The 22,226-nt window shown below is 51.9% G+C and overlaps 2 protein-coding genes across 9 annotated transcripts in view; both read right to left on the bottom strand.

Moving 5' to 3' along the window:
* Positions 1-12,128, bottom strand: part of Rap1gap (RAP1 GTPase activating protein) — a 61,982-nt gene extending 49,854 nt beyond the window's left edge. For 2 of the 8 annotated variants that reach the window (XR_008720569.1, XM_055610768.1), the window contains exon 1: positions 12,040-12,128. The gene's annotated coding sequence lies outside the window, so the exon portion shown is untranslated. Of the gene's footprint in view, positions 1-9,178; positions 9,282-12,039 lie in introns of those variants that run through there. The other 6 variants (XR_008720568.1, XR_008720565.1, XM_055610762.1 and 3 more) reach the window with 6 other exon arrangements.
* Positions 12,129-17,900: 5,772 nt separating this feature from the next.
* Usp48 (ubiquitin specific peptidase 48) overlaps positions 17,901-22,226 on the bottom strand; it is a 70,348-nt gene continuing 66,022 nt past the window's right edge. The window contains exons 27-28 of the mRNA XM_055611007.1: positions 21,279-21,305; positions 17,901-20,364 (exon numbers count right to left, since the gene is read on the bottom strand). Of these exons, the coding sequence (XP_055466982.1) occupies positions 20,342-20,364; positions 21,279-21,305 (50 nt within the window). The 3' untranslated portion in view covers positions 17,901-20,341. The remainder of the gene's footprint in view (positions 20,365-21,278; positions 21,306-22,226) is intronic.

Below are 22,226 nucleotides of genomic sequence, written 5' to 3'. Positions count from 1 at the left end.
GATGAAGCTTACGCCCCTGGGTCCCAAATTCAGGTGTGCTCATCTACTGACGGTGGCTAGGTCTGCACACTCACGAGACACAGGACAAGACCACAGATACGTGCACAGAAACCACACCTTCTAACTGGGATTGTTTTACGTGTATACAGGGTGAGTACAGACACGTAGACATACTCCTGGCCACCTTAAATGGCACCCAGCAAACTGTTGGGAAGGAGGGAGACAGGAACAGCGAGAATGGCTCTTCATGGATCGGAGATGTGTGCAACCAAGCAAGATACCCCCCGGGAAGAGCCTGGTGGGGGAGAGGTCAAGGCCTCTGACCTGTGCTACAGCAGGAACTCATTCAGGCTTCCTCTTACTACCTCTGCCAAGTGCACGGCCTTCGTGCACGGCCTTCCTGCCTGTCTTCAGGGCAGTTGATCAAAGCTCGGGCAGGTACCCACAGCACCTGCCAGGGCAGCAGGCTGGCTGAGCCCTGTCCTCTGGGTCGGGAGGGAGACCTAGATCTAGCCTCCATATCTGTTAATCACTTGCTATTTCCCAGGACAAGCCCCTTCCTATTCTTGCCTCCCCGGGCCCACCTTCGAGATGAGGGGGGAATGCCCTAACCATGCCTTAAAACATCCTCTCCTCTTCTACGATGCAGCAGGGGCCAGTCTGGGACTCGGCGAGCTTAGGCAGAGCCGCAAAGCTCCCACCTTGGCTGTGGTTCTCAATGAGGACAGCTCCGCCCCCCGAGAAGCATTAGGGAAATACAGGAGGGTGGTTTTAATTTAGCAATTACCGAGGAGACTCACCACAGCCATTCAGAGGGCGGCAGCCAGGAAAGCTATTCAGGGACAGTCCCACTCAAGGCCGACTCCGGCACACATGCTGCCCCTCCTTGCCTGTGGGCACAGCCTGGTAAGCCAGCCTAGCCCCTAAGTGCCTCACACATCAGTATCGATCTGTGTTTTTCTTGTTTTGTTGCGATACTGGGGCTGGATGGAACCCACGACCTTGAGCAAGCCAGGCTGGGCTATAGCCCCAACCCGTGAGTATCTTTTTGATGTGGCCTTAATCCATAATGAAATTTTCTGAGGTTTAACTGCTGGAGTCATCCTGAGCTAGAGGTCAGGTGCAGCAGTAAGATCTTTCTACTGTGAAATGACAAAGTATCTCTATCATAAGTACCAAGGGTTTGGTTATGTCTGTGACTCTTGCGCTTTGGCCACGCTGGGGCATTCACCCAGGCAAGTGGAGCACTGTTTGGTCCCCTTATGGTGATATGTCATTGGCTTTTGAAATGAGCTGAGCAGGCCTATTATATAGGAGTGTTAACTCTGGAAATGAAGACAGCCCCTCTGAGCTCTCTGAGCTCAGCTTGGGAGCCAGAGGCGGTCCCTGGCGCCCTCATCCGGCCACCTGTGGAACTGCAGGCCAGAGCAGGCAGCTCTCCAGGACCAGGGACAGCGCCCCAGCCCCGGCGCCCCCTGCCGCTCTCTAGCAAGGTGGGGACCCTAAGCCTCCAGAGAAAGCGCCCCAGTCAGCTGTGCTGTGCTCCCTCCCTACCTCCCTGATGCGGAGGCGGCCCCACAGCCTGTCCTCGCCCTTCCCTCTAGGCTGTGCCTCTCCAGGCCACAATGGAGCACCTGCTTCACCGCCTACCTTGTTCCTTCTGCCTTTCGTTCCTCTGAGAGGATTGCTGAGCTGCACCTACGCACCCTGGAGCCTCTATGATCCTCACAACAGCCCCAGGAGCCAGATCATGCAAGAATTGTCTACCTGCCATAACTGATGAGGAAACTGAGGCTGGCGACAACTCCCCTGAGAAACTCTTGTTTCTCAAGGCCTCAGTCCCCACCCCTCATGCTCCAGCCCAGAACAGCAGTGGCTACCCACTACCGAGGCCCTGTGCCAAGCACACCTCCTGCCGTCCCATAAATTCAGATTGCTGCACCCATTCCACAGGCCAGGAAACCCAGGCTCCTGGGGGCTGAAGGGCCTGCCCAAGAGCCGGGGTGGATGCGGCTGTAAACACTCCATAAGGCATTCACTCTGCTTTCAGAAAGAAAGCAGCTGTTCTGCTCTGGCCCTCACAGGCTGGCGTGCATGGCCGGAGCCCCACACAAGGAGCACGGCCTCCCCATTTGCTCAAGCTTTGGCTTTACAAGATGCACAGTGGGTGCTTAATAAATGCGTGCTGCTTGATAAACACCCCTCCTTCCAGACAAGTTCTGTAAGCACAGCCACACCGCCAGGGCACAAAGCCTGGATGCAGGGCAGGGCAGGGCAGGGTCCACTGTGGGCAGGGGCACAGCCGCAGGAGCCCCAGGGGCCCAGCTCCCATGACGAGGCTGATGCCAAGTGGAGGCCTACTGCTCACAAAAGGGCTTGCACAGGGTAGCTATTTATAGCCGCAGGCGCACCTGCTGGCTCCTGCCCCATTTCTCCCAAAGGGAGGTCAGGTACACCATGGGCACTCGAGAGGGTACAGACAGTAGTCCACGGCTGATGGGGGACTGGAGAGAGGCAGCCATCATGGGTGTCTAGAGATCACGTACCCCACTGCCTAGTCCCTAACTCAGCCTCACTGTACCAAGCATTTGAGAGGTGTTCGGTGGATGCAGAAACGATGCCCCAGGCCAGTCATGAACAGAGAGAAAGGAATGCCAACTGGTTCCCTGTGGTTACACACATGGTCTCCTGCTGGCACAAGCTTGCAATCAGTCAGGCCCGTCTTTGAATTCCCCTGCTCCTCTGTCCCTGGCTGGTGGCTTTGGGTCCTTTCCACCAACTTTCAGAGCCTGGGGTTTTTAACAGGTGACGACAATGATGGTAACTGCACTCACCTCACAAGGTTGTTTTTAGAACTCAGAAGTTCTCAGCCCTAACAGGGGGTGCACCAGTAAACAGGGACTCACCGCCGGGTATGGTACCCATGCCTGTAATCCCAACACTTAGGAAGCTGGGGCGGGAGGATTCCAAGTTCCAGGCCAGCCTGAGCTATATAGCAAGATCATGTCTCAAAAACAAAAACAGAGCATAAATGTGTGGCTACCGCGTGTAACCTTTGGTGTGTGAGAGAGGCTGAGACAGGAGAATTGCCATGAATGTGAGACCACCTTAGGCAACATAGTGAGACCTTTTAAAAACCAAAGACCAAGTAAGCAAAAATGAGGTGGGCGTTTAGTATGGTTACTGGATGTGTCCTGGTATAGCCATAGACTATAATAATAATATACAGGACATGTCCTGGTATAGCCATGGACTATCCCAGGAGACTCAGGTCTTGAGCCAAGCTTCATTCTTGCTCACAGAGTAACTTGGGACAGGTCCCTTCCCCTCTCTGGGCCTCTCCCTCTGTCTATGACAAGGGCTCTCCAGGGGCCCTTCCCACTCTGGTTTCCAAGGTAGCCTGGCCCCATGGGCATGGCAGGCAGAAAGCCTCTTGGGCAGAGGCAGAGGTGAGGCTCAGACTTTTGGGACTCTCCTCTAAGCCTGCATGACCTGTTCATGAAGCTCCCAGGCCCTCCTCACCATCAACTATCTCTGGGACTCAGTTCCCCAGACAAGAATGGAGCAGGGAGGGAGGGGTGCCCTCTGGCCATCCTGGCCCCTCTGTCTTCAGGACCCTCTAGCCTATAACTCCAAAATGTCCTCAGCCTAAGGACCAGAGAGAAGCCCATGATGAGCTGGTCCAAACGCCTCACTTCACAGATGACGACAATCTAGCTCGCTGAGTCAGAGTGAATCACTCAGGGCGTCACATCTGGGTGGCCCCCCCAAACCCCGTGCCCTGGGAGGCAGCGTGACTCGTGTGGCAGAGAGGCGGGAGAGGGACCTCACGAGTGTGCACATGAGCTTGCATCTGGATCCACCCCTTTTCCTGAGAACACTGGGCCACTCAAGGTATCACGTACGTCGGTACATCCTGCCCTGGCACAGGCTTGGCTCTGAGAAGCCCACATGGTACAGGGTGAGAATCAGGGCAGGCTCTTAGGTGGCCAGTGACGCCCTCCTTCCTCCCTGTCTTGGGACATCCACTTCCTCCATGTTGGCACTGGCAGGTGGATGGACAACTGACAGGAAAAGCCCCTGTCCTGGAGGCACCCTGGCCTCTGTGGCCAGAGCAGACTTCCTAGAGCTGCTAAGGAACAGCTCTCCCCTCTCAGTGGCACCCTCTGTCTCCCTCCCCATCTTATCCTGTACACCACAGTGGTTAATGGAGGCTAAAGCTGCCCTTAATTAAAACCTCAGCCCACGGAGTGACCTCTGGAGGCCGCTTAACCTCTCTGAGACCCTCATGGGGGTCAGTTGCTGAGAAGTCAACTTCTGGAGGCCGCTTAACCTTCTCTGAGACCCTCATGGGGGTCAGTCAATAACAGTTGCGAGAAGTCAATGAAATGGGTCCATGAAAAGCACTTAGCGTGGGATTCAGCATACTGTAAGTGCTCAATTAATGCCCCTCCAGGGTTCTGCCACTCAGCTCAGATTCAGCTTATTCTCCCAGAATTCCAAAGGCCTCGGGGCAGTTTCTGTCCTGCTGGTAAGGACAGCATACCTTTGGGGCAATGGGGTAGAATCAAGTCCCAGGCTTCTCTGTCCTTAGGGACTACAACTAACCTATGTGGAATCTTGGTGGCAGCGATGGGAGAGATCTCAGCCCTAAGGGATCTGCCCAGTTTGGTTCCTAGTGATACGTAGAGCTAAGTGACAGGCTACAAAGTGGAAGGTAGTTATGAGCGGGCAAGGCCGAGGCCCTCTCATACGCAGCTATAGCCATGTGACTTACTTAAGCCTGCCACCAAGGCTGGCACAAGGGCCTGCAGCAGTCTACAGGAGAGTGTGTGGCCTCTCTTTTGATTTCCAAGGTCAGAGAAAGGGTGGCATGGCAAAAAGCTTGCCAACCACCAACACAGTCCCATCCCAGCACCTCCTGAGGTCAGTGGCTTGGCTCACTTGGAGAATGAGAAGTCAGAGATTTCCCCCCAAGTTCTGGTCCTACACAGCCAGGTAGGGGACAACCCCAAGGTCACCCTCCATTAGCCACCTCTACCTACTCCTGGAGTCCTGACTAAAGGAGGGGACCTTGGACAGGGGCATCTGTCTCCCAGAGATTCAAGTCAGACTCAAGAGCCAAGCGGAGGGCTGGAGGCCACCGTCTGGCCTCCGGTTTTCCCTCTGTAAGTGTGTGGCTCCTGCTGGCTTGAGGAGGTGGCCCAGGTGTCTGATAGTCACCTGCTGTCCCCTGTGCACCCTGCCACCAGCTCCAGATTCCCAGGGGCGTCCGAAGAACAGGCAGTCACAGAAACGGCTTGACTCCCCGAGAGAGTAACACCCTGGGGCTCACATAGCACAGCCATCACTAACTCCCGGAGCCTGGCAGCAGTCACAGGCTTCTCCCCTGCCATACACCTATCAGTGGGCTCAGAACCTGCCCCACTACCGCCAGACAGTAAGGCAGAGGCGGGGGACTGGGTGCTGACTCTGTGCAGATGACAGACAGCCTTGCTTCCCGCGCTCTCGGCAGATGACAGCCAGTTTCCTGCCAGGCCGGTGTCTTGACCTCCTCACCCTGCTCCAGGGATGGAAGACAACAGTGGTCCTTTTGTCCGCACAGTCAAGAAAGAGGAGATCCAGGGGGAGAGGCAGCACTCACCCAGCACAGCCGGGCAGAGAACTTCACCAGCCCAGACTGCTGCTTCTGCCCTGGCTACTCAGGCTGGCCGTATAACCAGAGCCTGTGTGCAGAAAGCCTGCGGGCTCCTTAGTGACGTTGGGGGTAATGCAGAGTCCTCAGAGTCAAGCCATCAATAAACCAGTTTACCTTGTCACTCCTTCCTGAAGCCAAAGCGGCCCAGATTGGCCCTCTTGTAGCTGGTACACCACCAGGACTGCCTTCACCCTTCTCACCGTGCAACCCAGAATTCTTCTGACACCGTTATCATGTACTAACACCTACTATGGTGCCTGGCCCTGACTCCTCAAGAGAGAAAATTGCCCATTGCCTTGAAAATATGATGCCATTTTTTTTTTTTTTTTTTTTTTTGTAATTATAAAGTTTGGGCTGGATGTAGTGATGAATGCCTAAAATCCTTTTCACTTGCACTTGGGAGACTGAGAGAGGAGGATTACCATGAGATTAAGGCTAGCCTGGGCTACAAAGTGAGAACTTTAAAAAAAAGGGTAGGTGAGATGGCGCAGAGGGTGAAGGGGTTTGCTGGCAAGACAGACAACCTGAGTTTGATTCCTGGGACCCACATGGTGGAGGAGGGAACTGGCTCCTGCAAGTTGTCCTCTGATCTCCACATGTGTGCTATGGCATGCCAACATACACCCACACATAAATAAGCTGATAAATAAATGTCTTTTCAAAAAGGGAAGAGAGGAGAAGGCAGGAGAGGAAAGTGAACACACCAAAGTAGTCGTTTTTGTTTTTTGGTTGGTTGGTTGGTTGGTTGGTTTTCTGTGTTTTGGGTTTTTCCAGACAGGGTTTCTCTGTGTATCTTTGGATGTCCTAGAACTTACTCTGTAGACCAGGCTGGCCTCAAACTTACAGAGATTCGCCTGCCTCTGTTTCTGGAATTAAAGATGTATGCCACCACCGCCTGGTTTATTTATTTTTGAAGCAGGGTTTCTCTGTACAGCCCTGACTGTCCTGGAACTCACTCTGTAGATCAAATTAGCCCCAAATTCAGATCTGCCTGTTTCTGCCTCCCAAGTGCTGGGGTAAAGGCATATGCCACCACTGCCTGACAATACTCTGAAGTTTTTTTAAAAAGATTTTTCTCCAGGTTTCCCCGGTGTTTGTCTGTCCTCTGTGCTTTGGCGTTTTCCTCAAAGCCTAGCCCTATTTAGCCAATATTTATCCAAGATAGCCCTATTTAGCCAGTTTAGCATTTCCCTGGGAGGGTGCCTCAGTCCTCACAACATCCCCATGAGGAAAGCAGATAGGAACTCAACAGACCTGCTCTATGAAGAACTCTGAGCTGCAAAAGGTAGATAGCTCATCCAGTGTCACCCAGCAGAGATCATACTTGGAGTCTTTGGCTTGTGGTAATTTCTCATCTGCATGTCTGGATGAAGAGGCTGAGCCCTTCACATTCTAGGCAAGTGCCCTACCACCGAACTGTTGTCCAGCTTTCCTGCTTCTTTTCCTCCTTCTCTTCCTCTCCTTCTCCTTCTTTTTTGGTTTTTTAAGACAGGGTTTCTCTGTGTAGCTTTGGCTGTCCTGGACTCACATTGTAGATCAGGCTGGCTTCGAACTCATGGAGTTCTGCCTGCCTCTACCTCCCTGAATGCTTTGATTACAGGTGTATGCCACAGCGCCAGGCACCTTCTTGCTTTTTATTTTAAGACAAGGTCTCATTGAGTTACCCAGGCTACCCAGGGTACTCATTCTGTACCCAAGACAGGCCTTGAACCTTCACAGCTCCACCAGGTCCAGCATTTTAATTATTTGGTTGTTTGAGAGATGGTCTCCACATGGAGCCGAGACTGGCCTTGAACTAAAGATCCTCCTAATGAGTTTGCTATCATGCCAGCTTGGATTGGATTTAGATCCTTGATAACTCCTATCCTGTGTCTTTATTTATTGGAATTTTGGTTTTGGATATGGTCTCTCTGCATCGCTCTGGCTGGCCTTGGACTTGCTATGCAGACCATGCTGGCCTTGAGCTCCCAGAGATCCACCTATCTTGGTTTTGCATGTGCTGATACTAAAGCTGTACAACACCACCATTAAATCTCTTTAAAAATATTTTTATTTCATGTATATTAGTGTTCTGCCTGCATGTGTGTCTGTGTGTCTGTGTGTCAGATCCTCTGGAAATAGGAGTTACAGTTTCAGCTGCCATGTGGGTGCTAGGAATTGAACCTGAGTCTTCTGGAAGAGCAGCCAGTGGGCCATCTCTCTGGCCCCTTATGTTAATCTTTTTAATACTTAACAATATAAAGCAAAACAAAAAAATCCACAGTCCCTGCTTTACAGATAAAGAAACGGAGCCTCAGGAAGATGGAGGAGAAAGCCCCAAACCATGCAACTGCTCAGCAGAAAGTGGAGGTGCAAACTCAAGTCCGCTCACCCTGACAGGAGGGTGACCTCACGTTGGCGGAGCAGCCAAGGCATGCTGGACCTCACCTCCTCGCATACCACAGTGACTGGCGTGCCCCGCTCACCTCTGTCCCCACTCCTGCCTGCCTGTGTGCACTATGCGCTCACTGGGCACTCGCAGAGCCGGTGGCAGGGCCTCTCCCTGTGCTGGTGCACCATAGGCATTTTGGATGCCTTCTTTTCTGTTTTCCAACGTAAAAGGCTAATATCTCAGTGGGATCCTCTCTGTTTTGGGGTGCCTTCCTACCAGCACCTCCCAGATTTATCTCCTTGCCTTTTCTCTTTCTTTCTTTCTTTCTTTCTTTCTTTCTTTCTTTCTTTCTTTCTTTCTTTCTTTCTTTCTTTCTGAGATAGGGTTTCTCTCTGTAGCCTTGGCTGTCCTGGACTCACTTTGTAGACCAGGCTGGCCTCGGACTCACAGAGATCTGCCTGCCTCTGTTTCTCAGAGTGCTGGGACTACAGGTGTGCTCCCCTACCCCGGCTTCCTTGCCTTTTTTTCTGAATCACCTGCTTGCCAAGTGTCATTCTTCAGCCCTAAAATGAGCCAAGTCTGTCTTAAAGGCTTAGAATAGCCACACTACAAATGGACACAAGAAGGCCTCCTACCCACGGGTCCCCCTCTTTTTTGTGCTGATCCCAGTGTGGCTACCTCTGAAAACCCAAAGCCTGGCAAATCCTGGCTAGTCTAGAACAGCTTAGGCTACCATAGTCCTATAGACCTAGAGCTTCTAGCCTGTTGAAAGTGTCCCTATCCAGGGCCCTCTCATGATCACACTGCTTAGCTGAGCCAAACTTCCCTTTCTCCTTGGCAAGGGGCTACCTCTTCACACCTCTGACCTGCCTCACTACCCAGCTGGGCCCAGAAAGGAAAAATGATATGCCTGCCTGCACAACTAGCCAGAGAAAGGGCTAAGCTTGGGCAGAGGGTCAGGACATTTAAGCTGTCTAGGGTGGGGGTCCAAATGAGCATGGTGAAACCCAGAGCCCCTCATTGCCCCCAACCTGGCATCTGCCTTCCCAGAAGGCCTCCCCTCAGCCTACCCAAACACCGTTCACCAGCAGCTTCCCAGTGATGCCAACCTCTCAGACACACAGCCAAGGTGCCAGGGCCCAAGGCTTGGGAAAAGGCGAGCAGAGATCTCCAAGGACCTTCTTGTGTTCACACCAGCTGGGCCCCAGCCTGCTGGGAGGGCAGAACAGAAAACAGGAGTTGGTCAGACTCCTGACAAGGCAGCTGAGGAGAGGGAAGCAGGCTGTGAAAGAGGCTGTGACTGTGGCTGTGCCAAGCCTGTGCTGGGTCCTGTGTGGTCTCAGGAGAGACCTGAGGAGTGGTTCCCTTGGGGCCAGACGAGGGGAGAGACCCTCAAATAGCCGTTTGGGTAAGTGTGAGGTAGGAGCAGGAGATGAAGGCAGAAACATGAAGCAGTTTCAAAAGCTATTCTTCCATCCCGGCTAGGTTCACAGGAGGCAGAAAGAGGGAATAAGGTAAAGGTTTGCTGGGGAAGAGGGGTTCAGAGGGGTCTCTGCCATCTCCCCCACAAAGGTGACAAGGCAGTTACAGCCCACACACAGGAAGCCGGTGCCAGGCACGCGTGCAAGCGTGTATCCATGTGGGTGCCTGAGCACGTCTGCCAGGTTCATTTTTAAGGACACGGGGCCTTCACGTGTTCTCCGCATGTTCGTGTATCCTGCCAGCTCACTGGAGGCCACTGAGGTAGAAAAGCCCCCCCCTCCCCAGGTGAAGGCTTCAGGAAGCTCTTCCTCTGAGCCACAGAGGTGGCATCTGTTGGGGCGGCCTCTTGTGGGTAGGGTCAGACAGGGTAGAGAACGGCTGTGTGTGCTTGAGTCTGGGTCTCAGAGTACTTGTGAGTCAAGCCGTGTTTGTGTCTGTGTCTGGCTGTGCAGGGGTCCCAGTTGTTTGCCTAGCACGGCTGCTCAGCAGTCTCTGACAGCTGGAAGACAGGCAGGTGGCAGGGAAGACAGACCTGTCCCCAGGAGTCCTTGAAGAGGCTCTGTGTTCTGAACCATAGCAGCAAGGCGGGCGCAGGAGCAGAGGCGAGGCCTCCCTCAGCCTCTACCTGTGCAGATCTTGCTGCGGGGGCAGGGTGCTCCCTGAGTCCAAGAAGAGAACTTCAAGGAAAAGAAGAGCTCTGTTGCACCCCAACAGGCCAGAGAAAGCCCCCCCCCGCCTGCCCGTGACCTGTGCTGGGTGATGGTTAGAGCAGCAAAGGGGGTTCCTGAGACTATACCAGGCAAATATCTTGGGGAGAAGGTAAGGGGCTTTTCTCAAATGAAGCAACGAACTGGCAAAAGCCTCCATGGGGAACATAGCTATGGGAAGGGCGGCGCTGCAAGTAGAGACCTTCTCACCCTCTCAACCATCTCCACCTGGAGGCACCTCCCCTCCCCCCATAGGTAGCAGCGGGCTGGAGTCCACGGTGAACCCTCCACCTGGCAAAATCTCCACTTTGGATCAGGAGAATTCTGACTATAGCCAGGTGTGTTGGCACACACTTTTGCTCCTAGCACCGAGGAGGCAGAGCCAGACAGATAACCAGTCAACCACAGCAAGTTCTAGGCCATCCAGAACTACTTAGGGAGACCCTACCACAAAATAGAAAACAAAACAAAACAAAACAAAACAAAACAAAACCTGATTGTAGCCCCAGAACCGGATAATTCAGGGGTCACACATAAGCCACTTGGCCTGGCCAGGCCTCTGTTTCCTCACCTGTGTCAGGGGGACCTTCTTATCCTGCCTCGGGACACCTAAGCTGTGGCTAGGGAAGGTGGACAGGACAGCTGCTCTCTCTGCAGGTCAGTCAGCGCCTTGGAATCTCCTTCAAGGCTGAAAGGCACACCCACTCCTTGCCCTGACTCTTCCACTGCCAGGGGGCTCTGGAGCGGGCCTGAGGTCCCACAAGGAAACCCCATGGGGACAGGGGTCTGAGCACTCTCTAGTCCTGCTGCCCTCAGGGTTCTGTCTAGACGACACTAGATAGTCATCAGTGCTCTTCTGAGCAATTTCCTCCTCAGACAACCTTAGGAAAAAGAGGTAAGGTCCTGCCTTGGTGGGACACCCAGACCCTTGGAGAGGAGGAGGTGTTATCGCACCCTGACTCCCTCTGGCCTTTCTTCTGCTTCATACCTGGCAGGATTTGCCTTCCTACCTTTCCTGCAGCCACTAGGTGCCTGGTCCCCTGACTTTGGCAGGGAGGGGACTGAAGGACAGGGACAAATGCCAGTATACCATGTGAGGATGGGGCGGGATGTCTTTCCTAACCCCTTCTCAGGCCTGTGCTGTCACAGCCACCCACCACAAGGTCAAGCATTGGAGAGGGATGGATACAAGACACACACACACACACACACACACACACACACACACACACACACACACACGGTGGAGTGGAAGGAGGGGGGCCACGCAAGGTTTCTTCACCAAGCCGGCACATCAGCAAGGCTCCCAAAGGGCCTGCAGGGCAGAGCGGTGACTACCACCGGTGGATTTGCCATCATCCCTGAGATCCAGTAGAGCCAGAGGTGGCAACAAGGACTGCGTGACGCCAGTGCCCCGCTCTGCGGTGGGTCAGACCAAACAGGGATGCATTCTGTACCTGGAGATGCAAGGACATCAAGGCCCTGGCGATGCAGCTCGGGGCGATGGCCAGAGGACCCCCACTTCCCTGCTCAGAGGAGCCGAGTGCCTCCCCTTGCGGATGCCAAGGCTGGCCTCTCCCTAGCGCGACCACTTCTCCGCAGTCCCCTCCGGAGGGTGACAAGGCTGACGGAGCCTAGGACTCGGGGCACCTAAGGGTGGAACCCGAGCCTGCCCAGCGGCATGGCTGGTGTCTGCAGGGGTCCCCCCGTCCGGCCGCGCCGCCATCTAGCCTGGCCGAGCTCCTCCCCGCCCAGATCCCCCGCACGGAGCCTGCACTCACCACAGGCCTGGGCTGGGGCGTCCTGGGCTTGGCACTCCGGTGCCCGCGGCTGCCGCTGCAGCTCTGCCGGGACTCGCTCGCCACCGCCGCCGCCGCCGCCGCCGCCGCAGTTCGGGGAGGGGGACGTCACGTGACCGCCGAGCGCTCCTTCCCGGCGCCGCTCCCCCCTCACTGCGGAGTCTGAGCCCCAGGCGCGGAGCGGCAGGGGGGGGCACCCCAGCCTCGCGCCCCTATCTAACAGGTAGGGAAACTAAGGCCCAGAGAGGCGTAGGGACTCGCTCAGGGCTGCACAGCCAGACAGTGACAGTTCTGGGGGCCTCTAGCCGACAGCCTAGGCTGAGAAGGATAACTTCTGGGGCCAGTGAGGCTGCTGGAGAGTTGTGAGGGCCACTCTTCCATGGGCAGCACCGGGGCGGGAGCTGGGAGAGGCCTGCTAGTCAGAGGCTCCCCGCTTCTCTTGAGGTTCTTCCCTGCCCCGCCCTAGGCGACAGGAGTGGAGGGAAGGCTGCAGGAGCACCAAGGGCGAAGCCCACATCTAGAGTGACCGTGGAGGACCCAGGAAGAGAAGAGAGCTGCCCAGGGTCCCCTAGCAAACTGCCATCATGAACTCTTGGCTTGCCCACCGGCTCTTACTACTGATGTCCAACAGAATGCAAGGCTCCCACACAAGCCCTCTTCCCGAGGCCAGGGATAGGAGCTGTGCCAGAGCCTTCCTGGGCCGTACAAGATCCTGACCAAACACGGAACACAGAGCAGACCGTTACTAGCTCTGGGTCTCACTCGTTGTTCTAACTAGGGAAACTGAGGCTACAAGAGTGGTGGAGACAACTCGTCCCTTTATATTTGGGGCTGCCCAAGGTCAAGGTAGGATTTGGGAGAAACAACAAAAATCATGGATTTCATGTTTCTTGAGCACCCTCCTCCACTCCCGCTCTGACTTCCTGAGCCACAGGGACTGCATTTCATTTAGGAAATGATCTGGGTCTTTGGCAATCCTTACACCATCTGCTTGCAGGACTTGGCCAGATTTCAGACCCCCAGGGACCATCGCTCACCTCAAGGGAGATTAGAGAAAAATCTCTCATGCCGTCCTCCCCCCGCCCCCAGGAAAAAGGCTGAGTAGTGGAGTGACCACGTTCTCTCCCAGCAAGCTCTCCCGGCAGTGAGGTCGGGTGGAGGCTGCAGCCCAGAACCACACACGAACGGAAAGACTGCAGAGCACCTGGGGTCTGAACACCAGCTTTTCCAGCGCCGGTGCTGCTGACGTGGTGGCCCGCAGCCGGCTGAGGCACTGAGGCCGAGGCACTGAGGAGGCTCCCGGACAGCACTTCGGTGGGCCCTCTGACTTTCTACAGAGAAACACCCCAGGGCTCAGAGCTATGAAATGAGGAAATTGAATACAGATATTACGGAGCTGGGACCCTGCAGTGTGGGGGCAACCGTCTCTGCCAGGGCTGATGTGTGGAACCTGGATCTTGGCGATGCTTGGTGGAACCAGTCGTAACTGGGAAATGACAACCAAATCCCTACATACCTTCTGGCCAGTGTGTGGTGGACTAGCTTCACCCACCTCAGAAGTCCAAATCCCAGGGTTCTCCTTGGCATCCTTTGGCTTTTTGTACACAGCAGGGCAGAACCTTGAATTCAGTTCCAAGCACAGTTCCTGTGCCTCTTCCTGCTTCTCCAATTCCTTTCCCAGTTGAGGCCTCTTCCCTCCCCAACCATGTGATAAGCAATTTGACAAAAGGCCCTGCAGACAGACGGATGTACAACAGCCTGCTCCAGGCGGTGTTTATTAGACTGAAGTATCTATCCTCTCTGGGTCCAGACAGAGGCAGTGGGGTGGTGCAGAAATACACAGGAGAGCTGGATCTGATGGTTCAGACCTGTAATGCTCGTTCCCTGGTAGGTAAGGAGATCCCATGTTTAAAGCTTGCCTGAGTTACTCCAAATTCAAGAATTCCCTGGATAACTCAACAAGACCCTGTGACTGCCTCTCTTTTTTGGACAGGGCTGTCCTGGAATTCCCTATGTAGACCAGGCTGGTCTTGAACTCAAGAGATATCCATCTGCCTCTGCTTCTGCCTCGAGTGCTGGGATTAAATGTATGAGTCATCACGCCTAGCTTAAAAGTCAAAACAAAACAGACCAATGGAGGCCTAAAGGGTAGTCAGTGGTAGAGCACTTGCCCAGTGTGCACGGGCATGGTCTGGGGTTGAGTCTTCAGTACTCCAACAATAACTAACTCATCACTAGGGAAAGACAGCTCAGTTGGTAGAGTGCTTGCTTAGTCTCATGAGACCTTAGGTCCGATGCCCACCACCATATGAACTAGGCATGGCAACTCGGGCCTGTGATCCCAGCACTCAGGGGTTAGATGAAGAAGACTCAAGGTCATCTCTCAGGCATTTATTAAGACCTTGTCTCAAAGGACAAAACAAATCCTGCATCAAGCAAAAAGCTCAGCTGCACTGTCACGGGCCTTTGTCCTTCCATGCCCTGGACCCAGAGGGTCAAAGCTCCTGGAGTTTCTGATTTGCAAGGGGGAACTGCTCATGCCTGACACTGGGTGGGTAAAGAATGGAGGCTTTTCTGTTCCAGGTCTTTTTCTTCCTTAGAAACAAGGAGCTTTTCAATTACAGCCTTTTCCTCTTTGTAGAAAGCCTCTTCAATGAGAGGTTTATAATCTCTTGTGGGTCCTGGAGGGTGCCATTCTTAAGATGGCCAGAGCCCCTGGGGAGGAGACAACATGTGCCTATGAAGGGGGCTGGGTACACAGCCTGGCATGGATTGAAGGGAAGATTGGACAAAGGCCCTGGAGCCTTGCTTTCTTTGGCCTATTTCAATCCAAACCACTCAACACTGACCACTCACGCATGGCTGCCCCTAGGCACAAGCTTTCTTTTCCTTACCGTGCTCCCACCCAGCCACCACCTTGCCTTCGCAAACACTTAAAAAAAAAAAGAAAAGAAAAGCTGGCTTCAAATGCCTTGACAGCTGAGACTGGAGAATGGAAATATATATATGGCACATTTACAGCCTCCAAAAGGCTGTGTGTGTCCTAAGACAGAAATGACACCCCTTGGGAAGGACACTTACCTCCACCCAGCTCTGACAAACTGAAGAAAAGGAAGGCAGGGACTTCCCACAGGAAAAGAGGCATGCTAGAACCCTCCAGACATGCTGGGCAGAGAGGCCTAGGGGCTATACATAACAGGAGTCTTACAAAAGGGGCTGTTGACACAACCAAAGAGCTCTAGTCTCAGATGTGCTCACTGAAGAACACCTGCGGACCCTAAGAAAACTATGGCCAAGGCTGGCAAGGAAGGCGACCAGGCTCTGGCAGGAGCCTAGGCTAGCCCACAATTAAGATGCTTTCCCTGTGATGGTAGCTATTAGGTACACTTATTTTGGCCGAACTCTGGCTCCCAGTTGAAGAAATAGCACACTCTAGTTCCAGAACCTGGCAACCCAGCACAACTTGTCACCCCTTTCAACCGGGGAACCAGGCTCTGGTTGATTTGACAGGTCCTCAGAGGCAGCCATTTGGCAACTTTCCAAACACACACCTGGAGCCCCCTCCAGAGAGTTGCTGAGTGTGGGAACAGGGCTGAACCTCACAGGAGGCCCCACTTTCTCCTTCCACCCGGCAGGGAACATGTTCCATAATGTGTATACAACAAGCTTCCGGATGTTCAACCAGGCACACATTTGTCCAGGATCATTAAGAGGAGCTGGTTGCCCTTGGTTACAAAAAACAGGAATGGCAGGGGCAGGAACACCCAGATACAAGTGTGCAGAGGCCAGTGTGCCAGCCGGCCATGGTCCAACCCAGGCAGTGGCTTCTCTGGACTATGTCCCCATTTCCTGTGGCCTAGGGCCTGCCTGGTCTGGCAGCACTAGCCTAGATCTGGAACCCAGCAGCCACAATAGTTGCTGCTACAGGGCTGGCTCCTCTGAGTCCAACGGCAATTTCAGTGACAGGCCTGGCTGCCTGAGGTACTGGCCAAGCTAGCACAGTAAATTTCTTTCACTGTATCTGTTGGTGGTGGGGGAGGGAGCAGATGACTATAAGGCCATACTCAGTCGTTAAGAGTGCTGGCCTGGTGCATACCTGGACTCCTGCAGGCAGGAAGAGGAGAAATTCAAGGTCATCACTGGCTACAGTTTTAGGTCAAGGTCATCACTGGCTACAGAAGACCCTGTCCCCAAGCCCAGTGTGATAGTGCACGCCTTTAATCCCAGCACTCAGGGAGGCAGAAGCAGGCAGATTTCTGGGTTCAAGGCCAGCCTGGACTATAAATTGAGTCCAGGTTTGCCAAGGAGAGAAACCCTATCTCAAATAAAACGAGGGGAAGGACACTTGTTCCAAAAAGGAAAAGGGGGGGGGGAGGGAGTAAATAAAAAGCAATACAAGCAGGAAATGGTAGCCCACACCATACTTCCAACACTGTGGAGGCTGGGTCAAGTTCAAGGCTGGGCTGTGCTCCCTAGTAAGGCCCTGTGCCTAAGAAACCAAAAAATAAACAAACAAACAAACAAAAGACTGGGAGTGGCATCTTTAATCTCTGCACAGCAGAGGCAGGCAGATCTCTAACTTGGAGGGCAGTCTGGTTTACCGAGCCAGTTCCAGGGTAGCCAGAACCACAAAGAGAAACAGTGTCTCAAAAATCCAAAAATTATACTGAGTAAGTACCTACTTGAGGATCAACCTTGATCTTGCCTCCCCTGGATAGGACACAGCAAAGGCTGGGCCAGTGACAAGACCACACAGGTCTAAATCCTGAAGGCAGACAATATCAGCCTGAAAAGGACCTAGACCTCCAGCATGTGACAATGACTCCACCCCTCATTTCCTACGACTGCTTCTGGAGCGTGTCAAGGAACACAGAAGAAAACCTGTTTCCAGCCCTATGCTCTTGAATTATTACTTGCTAACCTTCAACAATCCACAAAGAAAAGCCACTCTGCTCTCAGGCCAGGGAGTACCCATGAAGCACCAACAGGCACGCTCGTGCCTGCACAGCCTTGCTTCTGCTGTTCCAGGCAAGTGCTTTTGATGTTCTTGGCAACAGCACTCAGAACTGAAGGAAGCTGCCCTTCTGGGGGTAAGAACTGCCCATCAGAAAGGCACAGTCTAACCAGGTTTTGAATGTCAGGCAGCAGTGAGCTCTGGCTCTGGTGATACTTAACGGGCTAAAGGGGAAGATCTATGAAAAAGGCCAACGAACACCTGCCCAGCCATCACTGCAGCCTGCAGGGCTCGTAGCACAAGGTATACTGAAATTCTCAGTGAAGCCTGAGCAGGAAGCTTGGCTGGATGGCTTCTGGATCCCTCAATACTATCAGACAAATTGAAGTTCCCATCACAAGCATTTTCCCCAACAGCATGTACGAACACTGGGATGAAGATGGCAGCAGGTACTCAGGAATGAGCTTTTCATGCTAGCAAAGGCAAGGCTGGAATTACTGGGAAACAAAGGTGGATCCTTCCTCTGTACACACCAGCCATCATCCATCACCACCTTGCCATCAGGGAGGAACTGCCCCAGGGAAACAGCTGTTCAGAGTTTGTCTTTCTCGTTAGGGATCTGGAACTTAATGTGCCTGGTTAATTCTCCACACAGCCACACTGTCCTACCGCCCTGTACCCCGAGCACTTGGTGGCCTACCCAGCTAGTCTCCAACAGGAAAGATGGGATTCCCTGCTCCGTACAGAGACAAACCATTCCCTACGTATCAAAAACAGGCTAAGCAGGTAGAGTATCAGTGCCTGGTGTTGACCAGGATCTGATCAAACCTGGGACCGGAGACCAACACCAAACAGGTATAAGGACAAAGAACTCACTCTGGACTAAAGGTCGGTGGAAACAGAGACACAAGTGTCTTTAATTTGGCAGAAAGGTTAACAGTGATTTTCAACAGTAAAGTTCATAAATACAGAAAAGGTGGTTTTCTCAGGGAGTAAGACTTCAAATGATAGCCTACATGTCTGATAATGGCAAAAGAACCATTTAAGCATAGAAGACTACACATTTGCTTGGGATTAAAGAATGATCAGAAATGTACAGAGGAGAGCTGGGGGTGTAGGTCAGTATGCTTATCTAGCGTGCACGAAGCCCTGAGCTTGGGCTTTAGCACACCACATGAAACCTGTCACAGTGGCCACATGCCTGCAATCCCAGCACCTGGGAGGAAGCAGCAGGAAGATCAGAAGTTAAGGTTGTCCTGGTTATACAGTGACTCCAAGGCCAGCCTGGGTTACAGCAGACCCTGTCTGGGAAAGAAAAAGGAAGCCTACTACGGGGAAGCCTGGAGTGTCATGATCTGGCTTTAAGTGGTTTCTGAGTGCAGCTTTAGAACCCAGTAGAACAGCTAGCCTGCGCTTTAAGGTCATCCCAGCTCAGAAGATAACCAAAAGGCATGTATTAGTACGCAGGAACATGGCGGCTGTTAAATACAAGTGCACATTCTCTGAGATTTGTCTGCTTCAAGCTGTGAAGAAACTGCAGCCCAGGGATCCCAGGCTTCTCAGGAGTGGTCTTGTTCAGTGGTGGGGGCCTGAGCTACAGCTCCAATTAAGGGCCTGGAGGAGCCACACAGGTTGCTGGGGCAGACGAAGCACGTTCCAGCACGACGAGGCTGGGTGTGCCCACCTGCACCTGTCTGCCTAGGGTTAAGGGCTATTTCTTTGTTACCATCATGTGAAGGAAAGGAAGGATGCCTATGCAGCACACCTTACAAGTGTCACAACTACTGGCTTGTGCACACCAAATCCCAGGGAAAGGAGGGAACCACAGCTTGTCACTTATCCCCACGACCTTTTTGGGGTGCTGAGGCTCTGTCACACGGCCACAAACTCCAGGCTTTTTTGTATGGACGGTAAAGGTCATTTGTCACATACTTGGTGACATTTTACTCATCTTGGCCTTGGGAAAGGGTAAGCTCTTTCAGGTGAGGTTTGGTCCCATCTCTGTGGTGCTCAGTAAAGGAGGGATCTGGAAACCAGGGTCACTTGAGTCCCTGTGTCCGAAGGCAGGAGCTCTGTCCGGGAAGGTGTGCAGCTCTCTGGCTCTGCCCCAGACTTTTCTCCACCTCCACAACACTCTTTATTGCAAATACAAACACCACATTGGGAGTTTTACTCAGCAGCCATAAGCACTGGCAGAAAGCTATCAAAATATGCTAATGTTGAAATCAGCTCTTATACACCAGTTAAAGATTTTGGACAAACTAGAGGTTTAAAAAGAAAAAAAAAAAATTAACAAAAGGATTATGTTACCATCTGAGCCACAAACATATCCACTCAATAGGGAAAACACTAAAAGCCAATCAACGCAACCCAACCCCACGCTCTGGTAAAACCTTTGTTTCTGCAGACACAGATGCTGCTTAGACTATTTAGTCCTGAGCTGGATGAGACAGCACACCCTGTACACTCTTTTCAAACCCCCTAGGGGCATGTCCTAAGAATGGTTTTCAGAAAGAGAAGTGAGGTCCCGAGGAAAGCGGAGCTGAAGAATGGGATGACCGAGTCTATGAAAACCCCGTGTTGTCCTACTGAGCTTCTGTCCAGCTTGTATTCTTCCGTCGTGTTTTTCAAATGTTCAGGGAATACTTGCTTTGTTGCCACTACACACTGAACATTTCCTACCATCTCTGAAATGATGGAGGAAAACTGAGACAGTCCCTGGCTTGACAAAAAAAAATACAGATGCCCTCTACCCAGCGCTGACACAGCGAGCAGGTGGCAGGGCTGTGGCTGACCTGCAGAAGTAGAGCTCTGAAGATATGTTCCATGTTGACAAGTCCTTCACTTTCATGCTTTATTCAAAGATGAGTATGGTTTAAACACAGGTATTGTTTAGCAGGTTGTGTCTCTAGACAGTCATCTGGAGTTCAGAGCAGGATGCTGGTCCATGTACTGCAACACAAATCCGCTCCTGACCAGGGCATCTGTATGAAGCCAGGACTTGATTCCCTCCTGGGACTCTAAATCTCGTGTGTAAACATGATTTACTCTTACTGCTACTCTGCTTGCTCAGTCCTTACTCACCCCCTCCCTCCCACCACCACTTAAATAGAAAATCTGAAACATTTCCTTCAAGTCTGATGTCCATCAGTGCAATCTGCTTTATTTGACATAAGGCAATTGGGACAGTCTGTTTTGAATGGAGATTTGCCTTTTGGAAGAGCCAGGTAATAAGTTTAATTCTTAAATCCACATTTTCTTTAATGCCCTAACATGTCAAGTTCTTCTTCCTTTCTGGTCATTCCTTGGCAGTCAGCAAGTGGTCAAAAACTAATGTCCAAGCAGACCGGTACCTGAAATAGAGCACACACGGAGGATGGCTAAAATTATGAGTCTGTGTATTCTGTCTGGCAAGAAATGTGTCAACAGGGAATATCCACTATAACAAATGAACACAGGGGTCCTTGGCACAGATCAACACAAAATACCAGCAGACTCCAAGCTTTCAGTGAAATCCCAGTTTGGTTGACAGCCATGTTTCCTATGCACATCACACAAGTTAACCTGGGTTTCACCGATGCTTTCATTTCACAGCCATGCCCATAAAATAAATAAGTAAGTAAGTAAGTAAATATATATATATATATGTATATTTTTTGCTTTTGTATTGTTTAGATCCTACCACAAGTTCGTTCGTGGCATTCACATGCAGACAACAGAGCCACACAGGGAGGAAGATGGTATTTAGGCCAGGAGCTTTGTCACTGTCCAAAGAGGAGCCGCTGACATTTGACTCGATCTCACTGGGGCAGAATCACAGCCCAGCCCAGCCCAGCCCAGCGCCTGCACCTGCCAAGGGTCTGCACAGCACCACGCTGAGGAGTCAAAAGTAGTCTCCAGCGGAAAATCTTCATAATTAATGAAACCCTGCACTGACCTGATTTAATTCTGCAAAGTCTTCCACCACTAATTCTAACCAGTTACACACTAGCTGCCCTGCTGAGATGGAACTGATAGGAACACTGGGCAGAAGGTTAAATATAAATCTAGAAATGAAACTCATTAAATCCCAACCTCCCCTAAAATGAAAATGAGGGAAGAATCCTCACACTCAGGCCTGATCTCAGTGCTGAAGAGAGAAGCTGGAACAAAAATGCTTTCAGCTAAAATTAATTTTAGTCATGAGACTTGGATTGGATTAAATTTTAAAATCAAATTGCAGCCACACTGTGGCTGTGGCATGGAGGAAGCATGACAAATGCCTTACCTTTAAAGCCCTCTTCCGGCATACAAACTGCAGAAAGAAAAGATTCCAGAGTGAAAGACAGCCTGTCAGTTAGCAAGAACATGCCAATGTTTCAAGATGATAAGTTGAAAATAACTTTTAATTGCCTTAGTCACCTGGATGACTCTTTTGAACCTATGATAGCAATCAATTGCTGATGAGCTTTCTTTAGAAAGCTAAATGCTTATGGAATGCCTGGAGAAGACTTCATTCATAGCTGACCTCTGGTCCTGCCTCCTGCCACCCCCACTGGTAAAAGCCACCATGAGGCTCTATAGCAGTCTCTTTTGATATTTATTTTCCTTCCCTTTTATTTTTTTGAAGGTTTAACTTCTATGTGTATGAGTGTTTTGTCTGCGTGTATTTTTGTGACCCCATCCATGCCTGGTACCTGCATTAGTCAAAAGGGAGACAGGCCCCTGGAAATGGAGCTACATATGGTTGCAGAACAAAACAAGTGCTTTTAACCACCTCTCTGGTTCTAGTTTAATTATGCCGGTTTTTTGGTTTGTTTGTTTTGAGACAGGGTTTCTCTGTATAGCTCTTGCTGCCCTCTATTTTAATTACTTTTGAGACAGGATCTCATACTATGTACACCAGGCTGGCCTACAACTTGGGCAATTCTCCTGTCTCAGACATATAAGTGCTGAATTACAGGCATGAACCACCACACCTGGCTCAGCATTCTTTCTAAATAACACATTTCTATTACGTTCCATATCTCAGCCTCTGATTACCTTCCAGTGAAGAACATTTAGCATTTCTCCCACCTGCCCCGCCTTGGCAATGCCATGTCTGCCTACAAGCTGCCATTGGTGTTCTCCACTGACCTGTGCCCTGAGCCCAGCAACTCCTGCACTGATCATGTGTGCCCTGGCTTCTGCATCTAGGTACTTCACTTCCATCATCACGTGTGGAAAGCTTATCCTA

This window comes from Psammomys obesus, unplaced genomic scaffold (assembly GCF_907164565.1).
Source record: "Psammomys obesus unplaced genomic scaffold, mPsaObe1.curated_primary_1811, whole genome shotgun sequence".
NCBI lineage: Eukaryota > Metazoa > Chordata > Mammalia > Rodentia > Muridae > Psammomys > Psammomys obesus.
This window is presented reverse-complemented; position numbering and strand designations above follow the sequence as displayed.